The sequence below is a fragment of the Sander lucioperca genome, chromosome 2 (assembly GCF_008315115.2).
Source record: "Sander lucioperca isolate FBNREF2018 chromosome 2, SLUC_FBN_1.2, whole genome shotgun sequence".
NCBI lineage: Eukaryota > Metazoa > Chordata > Actinopteri > Perciformes > Percidae > Sander > Sander lucioperca.
In genome coordinates, this window is record NC_050174.1 from 42,513,395 (window position 1) to 42,524,286 (window position 10,892).

The window sequence follows — 10,892 nt, forward strand, 5'->3', positions numbered from 1 at the left end:
ACAACAAACCAAGCGCCTTACGAACCTCTATGTTAGGAACACGCAATTTGGGCACTTAATAAGCATCCCTGCAACATATAACAGTCGTTGTGTTTTGGGGTTATTGTGGTTTTTAAGAAGCAATTCTAACCACATAACACAGGACACAGGACCTTTAAGGGGCCATAAATTGGATTTAATCATACCCACTTGCCACCCACCCTTCCATGTGCAAATGGACACAGCAACAATTAAATACAGTTTGTGACTATACATACACAGAAACATAGGAAATTATTAGAACTTTTTATAACTTAAATATACATTCTCTGATCTTGTTATTGCTCCCCAATGTTTGCACAACACCTCTCAAATTGGTTATTAGTTATAATCACCAAGATTGCTATAGTGCACCCAATTTTTCAATTTCAATTTCTCTCATTACCCTCGTCCCCAAAACATCCCACTGATGGGGGATTTGGGAACTATAACAAAGTTTAAGGATCATATTTAAAAATTTAAATTCTGAAGAGCAATAGGTTCACATTTTCAGTTAATTTTGGGGCCCCTCACTTAGTTTGCTCATGCCTCTCTGATCCCATGTCAATTATTGCAGAATGAACATTAAATCTAAAACAAATTCGAAGGTTTCTCATATATAAAGATAAACATAATCAAGGATTTCAAAGTAGGCTATTTAAATGGTGAGTATTGCTTGTTTTACATAGTTATATCATTTCTTACCGTGTCATGCAAAATGCTACACAAATAGACTACACTGTGCAACTTACGAAACTTTTATAGTTTTAAAGTCAGTTACAATATTCAGTCTCATCCAGTGAATAATTCAGTCAATGCACATGCACATACCTTTCACATTATTAAAGTGCAGTATACAATACAGTATAGTACTTTTGAAAAAGAATTGGCCTAAACATATGGTTGGCAGAACAGAAGCAATGACATGACACTTATGTTGGCATGTTACCGATGCTGTGTATTATCACATTATTTCATTCAGATGTTAAGGGACAGTGCATAAAAATAGATGAATCATTTAATTAGTTGCCTCGCTTAAAACATCAGGTGACCTTTAGTTACATGGCTTAAACATTTTGCAGTCTTTCATTTATTTGGCACATGTTGATGAATGCTTAGACACGCCTCCTTTTCGCTCTTTTAGCGTGTCTACTTAGCACTGAGATCCACCACCAGGTGCTGGTAGGCCAGGGTGTTGCCTTTGAAGCTGGCAGCCAGCAACATGTCCTTGTTGTCGACAGATACCAAGCTGAACGCTCGCGGGGCTCTCATGTTAAGCTCCTGGAAGGGCTGAAAGCGCTGAGTGAGGTCATCCCACAGGTATACTCTGGAGAAGGAGAAATCACTTCCGAGAATGAGGTACTGACGGAGGCCCACTGTGAAAGGATACACTGCCATGGAGCCCCGCGATGGAAGAGTCTGGATCTCTACAAAACGCTGCCCTTCCCAGCGGAGGATCTTGGAGTCACCTATGAAGCGCGTGAGGCAAAGGTAAAGAACCTTCCTCACCCAGAAGTGCTTAACCATCTGCACATCCGCTAGCTCAGTGATTTGGGAGAAGAATGCAAACTGCTTCTGGCCTCGGTTCCACTGGTAAACCACAGGCGGCTGAGAGGCGCTGGAGAGGATGAGGTGAGGCTTTCCCCCAACATCAACGAACTCCACATGGGTGTCCCGGTGCCAGGGATGGAGGGACTGGTGGGTGTAGAAACCATTGCTGTTCCAGCGATAAATGCTGGTGGAACCTGCCTTTGAGCTGTCTGCTACTACGAAGTACCACTCTTCATCCAGCTGGAAGGTGTCCACGAAGTTGGGCTTCCTCACACGAATGGTGTCAATGTCTTGGATCTTTACAAAGCGCTGCGGGTCCTCTTCCCACCTGTGATAACATAAAGGTTGGCATAGTGTTCCTAAAGCTTTCCACAAAATAATAATACTTCTTGAAAATATGCTTATTTGCTTTCTTGCCGAGAGATAGATGAGAAATTCAACAGGTCACTAGCTGTTTGCAAAGATTATATTGCAAGCCTTACTTGTAGATATGAGATCCACCAAAAAGTTGAGCAACAACCATGTAAAGACTGTTGCTTATCACCACTGGTTTGCAGTACACAGCAGAGCGGGCTGCAACAGACATACACAGAAGAATAAACAAGTTTTTATTAAGAGCCCCTATTATGCTTTTTTGGATTTTTAAGTGTCTTTAAGTGTGTTATATAGTTTTTTATGTATGTTATATATGTATAAAGTACAAAAAAACAACAACATTTCACTCCAAATGGAGCTTTCTCTCCCACAGACAGCACTGCCTGAAACACCTCGCCCACATTCCTGTTTGAATTTCCTCAATTAATGATTTAGAATGCCAGCCCAGTTTTTCATATGTGCGGTTCATAGGTGCTGCCTGAGCAAGCACAGCCCGTCCAGTGACCAATCACGACAGAGTGGGCCAGCTAACCAATCAGAGCAGACTGGGCTTTTCGAGAAGGCGGGCCAAGAGCTGCAAAAAACACACAATGTGTTTTTTGAACATCAAAGCTATAAACCTATTCTAATAGACCCTAAGAGTACGAATATGACACTGAAAAGGAGTATAATAGGGGATCTTTAAACATAAATTGGTACAATATTTATGCTTTCATAGCCAGCAACTTACAGGTAATGTTATGAAACATCCTGAAGACCATCTCCACATGATCCCATACATACAAGGTGCAGAACCCTGAGTCAGGCTGAGCAAAGACCACAAACTGATCCTCATTGAACTCAAAGGACTCCACTGACACAGAGTGGAAAGGGAAGGTTTCATAAACAGCAAAATCTATGGGAAGATAACGCAGAGTTAGAATACTTCTACAAGCAAAACAAGAAGTCACCACCAAAAGTGTTCGAAAGAGAGAAGGTGAAACCTGCGCTGATGCAGTTGAAGTCTCGAGGTGCGAGGTCGTGGATTCTGCGTCCCTGGAATTCAAAGGGGCTGGCACAGTAGATAGCAGGAACAGAAGTGTTGGTCTTCTCCATCCAGTCCACCAGCCATTTGATTTTACAGTCGCAGCGGAAGGAGTTCCCCCGCAGGTCTCTGAGTAACAGATAGGGGAGAGAGTCAGTTTATATCTCAAATGGCTCAAACAGAAATCTTCCAAACCTAACAGGAAGGAAGGAAGAAAACAGACACAAGTGTTTTTGTGCAGCAGTATGGTTTGACTCAGATACAAACCACAGACTTGATCCAGACAGTTCTGCCGATGAGTGTGGTAGTCCACTAAAACCCTCAGGGAGCACCAGCAAACCAGTGTTTTGTAGCGACAGATTGTTAAGGTCAAAGCTCTTAGGTTGTCAAGCCCTGTTTTTATTTTAGTGAAGGCACACTTACAAATCTGTGAGGATGTCTTGATGTTTGAAGAGATCTCTTGGCAGCTGCTGCAGGTTGTTGTTTGAGAGAGATCTGATTTAAAAAAAAAGTGGAGTCTTTTTCAAATGTTCTGGTTTTTAAATGTATTTTAATCTATTGTGCAAAGTGACAAATGTTAGACAGGGTTTCTCCCATCTTATTAGCTCAACAAAATACTTACAGATGAGTCAGGGATTTGAGTCCTCTGAGGGTATACTTTGAGAGAGCCTGGATGTCATTGTTCTCAATGAACCTGAGGAGAGAACAAACCACTCACATACTGTACATACATGTCACACAGTGATGACAACCTCTGGGATTCAACCACAGTATTATAGGATGTCATGCTTGTTCGCAGAGCACAGTAGTGCGTGTGAGAGTGTGACTGTAAGCAGCAATTATGTCAGTAATAGCACAGTCTGCATCTGGTGGATTTATAATCAAAAGGTTTACGGCATATCTGTTTTGAGAAATGAGTCTGGGTTGACAACAAATGAATGGTGGTACAATCAGTGGAATGACTGCAAAGAAAAAGTAAAAAAACGGAATGACTTATGGTAAAAGCTAATTTCATGCCTTTGAATCATATGATAAAAATATAGACACAGAGTGCAGCGAGTATTACAAAGGTCTGCGTGTCAGCATCATTTGATCCCGTCCGGTCTACGTTTTGTCTATTGATAGTCGAGGACAAACAGCATGTGCAGACTCTTTGGAGGTGGCTGGATATAAAAGTGTGACTTTATTAGCATTCGCAGCAGGTAGCGACGGTATTAGCAGTGATGCAGAGAGGCCTGATGGCTGGCCTGCCGCCAAAGCCACACAGCAAGCAGCCTGAGGCATGGCCATGACGGAGCCATCAGCTAACTACTTTCTAAAGCCTATCAATTCACAGAATGGCATATTCAGCTTTATCACACTACAGAGGCTATGTGCTCGCTGTCGTAGCAGGATTTATTGTCAGTTTTACTTTTGGCATTCTTTTTGGTATACTGCAGTGAGTACTGAGTCCAATCCTGAAATCTTACAGTGCAGCCTCGAGGTTAATTCTATTCACTTTGCAGAAAAAATAAACCCACCTACTGTAATTACTCATTCACAATGCATGATAGAAAAGAAAGGAGTGCAAAAAATCTCTGCATTACAGCAAGTTTCAGCAACTTTTGCTTAACAATTACAGCATAGCGCTAAATGCAAAGCATGATGTCAAACTAGTAGAAGTAAAGCATATAGAGTCAAAGTCAGCAAGCTGACTCATTACACAGCAGTATATATGTGAATGTTTGCTAACATTAGCCGATATTACCTACTGGTCCTACCAGACCAAGTAAGGTCTACAGCTAGAGCTGTAACAATTCCAAATGTTACTGTACAATTAATTGTCAAAGAAATAATTGTGATTAACGTTATAATTGTCTCTTTCAGTTTTTCAAACAAATTAAAGTTTTGAATGAATCCCAGGATACATCTTTTGGTTATATCACTGTTATGTGACCCAGATAATGTAGTAACACAGCCTATAACGAAACCAAGCCTCATTATTATCATAAAACATTGTATTTCTTCTTAAATGAACATGAATCTGACAACTACCATCAACAGTCATACATACCCCTTAGGACCTTAGCTAATGTTAGCAATTAATTGCGGTTGAACAAAGAAACGGCGATTTTGTAAAAAAAAAAAATTGCGATTAGACAATAGAGGGTTTTCACGACGCGTCATCAGACCCGAAGTCGCCATGTTGGAGGTACTCCGCATCACGACAAAGCACAGGCACTGAAGTAGATCCCGAACGGCGTCAAGGAAAATGGTTAATTATTGCCGTGTTTTAGGTTGTACCAATAGGTCAGACCGAGAAAAACATTTGGAATATTATCGACTTCCAAAAGTTATTAAAAACCAGGGAGAGGAATGCCAGAAGTTATCAGAGGAAAGGAGGCACTTGTGGTTGGCAAAGCTCAACCAGGATCTACAAGGGAAAAATCTGTCTTGTTTGGTCTTTGAAATGAAAAAAAAAAAAACTATTGAGAGTCACTTGGCTACACCTTGACTATCATAATGATATCATACAGTTAAGGTTAGGTTGATTAAAGACGTTATTGTATTACTTGCTTTGGCCTTCACAACACATTGGTCGTTAATGACTTGGTACTGCATCTCCCTCACCCATCCACACACCATCTGGTTATAGGCCTCCAAACTTTTGTAGGATTTAAGGTCTTCCGCTGTGTATGGGCTCAGCGAGAAAACCAGGTAGTTGACTATATCGGGATATGCAACTGAAGGAAGAATCACCGGGTCGCCATGGATAGGGAGCCAACTTGTAGGGATCTGCACCGCCAGTAAACATCGCGAAAATAATAAATATCACGCCTTTTTTGTGTTCCAAGTCCTTCCATGCCTTTGCATCTTGGACGCATTTTGATGAGCTTTTCTGTTGTTTAGACATACAGTATTAAAGTATCCAAAGTGCACAATACTCCATTACTCCGTTCAGTTGTTTACACCGAGTGCCTCCAATATGGCCGCGCATCCAGGTTACCGCCCAGAACGTGACGTCGGTGAAAACCCTCTATTACGGTATGTAATATTTTTTACAGGCCTACCTACAGCTTATGAATTTAACTTCCCATTTTTAATAGTAAGTATGTGCTACTTCTTTTTTTCAAATGTTGCATAGTCTCACTTTAAAACTGTTCCTGAGCAACAGGTTTTTGTCAGTACATGTGCAGTAGTATAAATTCATTTGATCAATATTAAAAAAACAGGTGCACCAAAACACAGCAAGTTAAAAGGTCAAACTCATCTTTGAAGTTCACACTTTTAAGTGAGGCACTTACAGGTACTGCAGGTGAGACAGACCAGCAAAGGCATCATCAGCAATCATGGTGAATGTGTTGGAGTTTAAGAGCCTGCAAAAAGGAGGCAGTAATTATCAAGTCATAATAGATGATGTTGTACACGTTCAACTGAAGCTAGAGGGCTAAACATCTATTTTCATTGGTCTTTGGGCTAATTTAAAAATGCTTTTTAAAGAAGTGAATACAGTCTATCACATAAAACATTCACAGTTTATAAAGCTAATCTTATGTAAACACATAGATGAATTTGGAATTTACACAAACACACGCAGACCTGCACAAAAACACACACACACACACACACACACACACACACACACGGACGTGACCACACACTCATGATTGCATCTGAGTAGATAAACGGCCCTTTGTGTGGCAGAGCAGAACTGAAGGGAGTCAGTGATTGGCAATGACACTGATACAGAGCCACTTTACTGCTATGTCACCACTGCTTTCAATAACCATTCATTTCTAGTAGCTGAAGTCACTTTCATTGTCACTGCAAAACAAAAGCTGTCTGCGTGTGCTACGATATCACGCTGTGTGAAAACATACGTGTGACACTAAGTGTTGTGACTGTATTTTTAATCACTAGTGAGAGAGCTACTGAATTAAGAGTTTACGGTGTTTAAAAAGTCACGCTCACAGGAACTGCAGTAGGTGAAGGTGGGAGAAAGCTCCCTCTGGGATCGTGGTAAAGGCTGCATTCACCATCGTCCTGTTCAGACAAAAAACATCAGTTATCATCAGATGTGTGGAAAATGTCTTGTTCACAACATAAACTGTTTTTTATTTCTTCTCTCACATGCAGTTGAAATATCAAGTAGGGCTAAATCTTTTCAAAACTAGGACACACAAGTTCTTTCTTCGCTTCTTCTCTATTCTAAAATGAGGACACCTCCACCAGCCTGTGCTCTGGAATTCCCTTGACTTAATATTCAATCCACGGGCGATATGTCAATATTATTGGAATTTGTAAATTATAGAGTGTGGTCTAGACCTACTCTATCTGTAAAGTGTCTTGAGATAACTCTTGTTATGAATTGATACTATAAATAAAATTGAATTGAATTTAATTGAATCTCATGAAAGGGGGCACCCTGTAACCTTCTTCTCAAAACACAACCCTCCCCCATCAAGTGTTAAGCTTTCCTTTTCATTACATGTGCTCCATTTATTGAGCATATGTCTGAAGTCTCTTCAAGATTAGATCTCTCAGAGGAGAAGCAGGTCTCCTGCAGTGAGATAGGAAATCTATTGTTGGTATTTCTCCCTGGAGCTCGACAGGATTTTACTGCTGTGTCCCCTAAACTAAGTTCAGCATATGCTACAGTAAATGGACATTGCTATTTTTATGCTGTCTGGTAAACAACTCTCTGTTAATGCAATACCTATGTTCACTTTCAGGTAATTAAAAGACAAGTAGGGATTCACGCATCATTACATAATGTAGGGTGACATCAGTGATGTAGCCATCTGTGCCTGCATATTGCTCACACTTCATACAGGTTATGAAAAGATGCTTTTGTAAAAAGCACACACACACACACACAAAAGTTGGACTCACAGGGAGATAATTCCAGGGGGGAAGCTCTTGGGGATAGCCTTGGTATCCACACAGAAGGCACTGTCTTTGGTGCAGGAGCAGGTCGCAGGACAGCGGGGTATCTTGGGGGCTCTCCTGGCGTCTGATTCCTTCGGCAGGCAGAGACACAGACACAGAAGCGACAAGAAGATCAGCCTCGTCCATCTCTGTCCGAGCTCCAGCATCCTTCAGCAGGAGGAAAATGAAAAGCTGTGTGGATGAGCTTCTTGAAGTTTCTCCTCAGTGGCAAGTGGCTTGTTGAGAGGCGATGGACAGCCTGCCTACAACCCCAGCAGTTCTGATTATGCTGAGCGCAGAGTTGAGCATGAGAAAGAGGGGATGGGTGAGAGAGAGAAGAATGGAGGGAGGAGGGGGAGTAAGGGCAGTACTGTGTATCCTCGGTGGGCGTGGGTGCTCTGCAGCTTCCTTGGATCTGTGCAATCTTTCTCTCAGTCTCTCTCTCTCTCAGGGGCCGCTGCCAGAGTGCACACTGCAAGAATGACGAGTAAGGCTGATTTCTCCGCACTAGGACCTGTAGGCAGCCACGTAGCTGACAATGAATTATTTACTATCGCACGTGCAGAAAACCTTAGAACAACAGCAGCAGAGAGGAAGAGAGGGGTGAGGACGTTGGGTCAGGGATGATGGAAGATTTTACTGTCATGTTCTGTGGAGCTCCTATCAGGTGTGAAGTTGTGTTGAGCTGCTGCAGTCATGAGAGCAGACAAATAAGGCATCAAGGATGCAGGGGGAAATGTGTGTGCATGCATCTATGTGTCAGGGGCTGTGTGCGTGGGAGGGTGTTTGTATTCTGGCAGCTTTAAACAGCAACCAGTGCTGAGACTTTTTCAAAGCATGATGGTACTAATAAAGAAACACTATTGATGAAGCAAATTTGAATGCCAAAAACTTAACAGAATAAATGAGTGCTGTACCAGAAAAATAGCTAGATCTGGGAGTTTATTAGCATTTGTAATTTAAAGACTACTTTTAAGATGACAGAGAAGATGAGCAACACCCTTAAAGGGATGCTCCAGTGATTAAATATTGCACTTCCATTAGGTTTGGGGACTTGCGAAAGACAGATTAAAAAGGAATGGTCTAAATAAAAGCAGCAGAATCTGTGATATTCTGATTTGGGTTGTAGTATGGGTCAAACTCCACTGGGTCCTACAATTCCCATAATGCATTCTCAATAGCGTCTTGACCCTCCCTGTCTGGTACACTCACGTTTTTCAAACTTTTGCATCCAGTTTGTAACACGTAAAGTCCAATCCGAGATAACCCTGATTACATCATCAGGGTTATTTTCTCAAACTTTAAAAAGCTTCATCAAAACCACAGAAGACATATAATTGTTTTCACAGGCTGACTCCTTGTGATATGTACACTCACCTAAAGGATTATTAGGAACACCTGTAAGATTTCTCGTTAATGCAATTATCTAATCAACCAATCACATGGCAGCTGCTTCAATGCATTTAAGGGTGTCGTCCAGGTCTAGACAATCTCCTGAACTCCAAACTGAATGTCAGAATGGGAACAAAAGGTGATCTAAGCAACTTTGAGCGTGGCATGGTTGTTGGTGCCAGACGGGCTGGTTTGAGTATTTCACAATCTGCTCAGTTACTGGGATTTTCATGCACAACCATTTCTAGGGTTTACAAAGAATGGTCTGAAAAAGGAAAAATATCCAGTATGCGGCAGGCGAAAATGTCTTGTTGATGCTAGAGGTCAGAGGAGAATGGGCCGACTGATTACAGCTGATAGAAGATCAACTTTGACTCAAATAACCACTCGTTACAACCGAGGTATGCAGCAAAGCATTTGTGAAGCCACAACACAATCAACCTTGAGGCGGATGGGCTACACCAGCAGAAGACAGCACCGGGTACCACTCATCTCCACTAAAAATAGGAAAATGAGGCTACAATTTGCACAAGCTCACCAAAATTGGACAGTTGAAGACTGGAAAAATGTTGCCTGGTCTAATGAGTCTCGATTTCTGTTGAGACATTCAGATGGTAGAGTCAGAATTTGGCGTAAACAGAATGAGAACATGGATCCGTCATGCCTTGTTACCACTGGGCAAGCTGGTGGTGATGGTGTAATGGTGTGGGGGATGTTTTCTTGGTACACTTTAGGCCCCTTAGTACCAATTGGGCATCGTTTAAATGCCACAGCCTACCTGAGCATTGTTCTGACCATGTCCATCCTTTTATGACCACCATGTACCCATCCTCTGATGGCTACTTCCAGCAGGATAATGCACCATGTCACAAAGCTTGAATCATTTCAAATTGGTTTCTTGAACATGACAATGAGTTCACTGTACTAAAATGGCCCCCACAGTCACCAGATATCAACCCAATAAAACATCTTTGGGAAGTGGTGGAAGGGGAGCTTCGTGCCCTGGATGTGCATCCCACAAATCTCCATCAACTGCAGGATGCTATCCTATCAATACGGGCCAACATTTCTATAGAATGCTTCCAGCACCTTGTTGAATCAATGCCACGAAGAATTAAGGCAGTTCTGAAGGTGAAAGGGGGTCAAATACGGTATCAGTAGGGTGTTCCTAATAATCCTTTAGGTGAGTGTAAATCTTAAAGGTCCTGTATTGTAAAAAGTGAGATTTTTGATTATGAAGCAGGTGAGGTGCTATATAAATACTGTGAAAGTATCATAACGCTCAATCCACAGAGAAAAGCACACAGCCCATATTCAGAAACTGGGCCTTCAAATGAGCCGTCAGGACTTCTGTACGGTTGTGATGTCACAACTATACTATAGGTCGAAAGTGCTGTTACAATGCCGTTACAGTCATTCCCCAGCTGCAATGGTGGTGCAGAGATGCCAAGAGCACAGATGCCGAAGACCCGGAAATTATGACCAATCGGAGCAGACTGGGCTTTTCAGGAGGGGGGGTCTTAAAGAGACAGGCACTAAAATTGAGCGTTTCAGACAGAGTGTAAATACAGGTATAATCAGACAGACAGTATGGAAATAATGTGTTTTTTGAACATTAAAGCAT

At 41.8% G+C, this 10,892-nt stretch overlaps 1 protein-coding gene across 1 annotated transcript; it reads right to left on the reverse strand.

Moving 5' to 3' along the window:
- Nucleotides 1-475: 475 nt before the first annotated feature.
- On the reverse strand, nucleotides 476-8,647 carry lgi3 (leucine-rich repeat LGI family, member 3). The gene is made up of 9 exons (XM_031300758.2): nucleotides 7,841-8,647; nucleotides 6,920-6,991; nucleotides 6,253-6,324; nucleotides 3,591-3,662; nucleotides 3,392-3,463; nucleotides 2,928-3,097; nucleotides 2,675-2,839; nucleotides 2,052-2,142; nucleotides 476-1,897 (listed from the first exon to the last, which is right to left on the reverse strand). The coding sequence occupies exons 1-9, from the start codon at nucleotides 8,041-8,043 to the stop codon at nucleotides 1,168-1,170; spliced, it is 1,647 nt and encodes a 548-aa protein (XP_031156618.1). The 5' UTR covers nucleotides 8,044-8,647; the 3' UTR covers nucleotides 476-1,167.
- Between the last annotated feature and the right edge of the window lie 2,245 nt (nucleotides 8,648-10,892).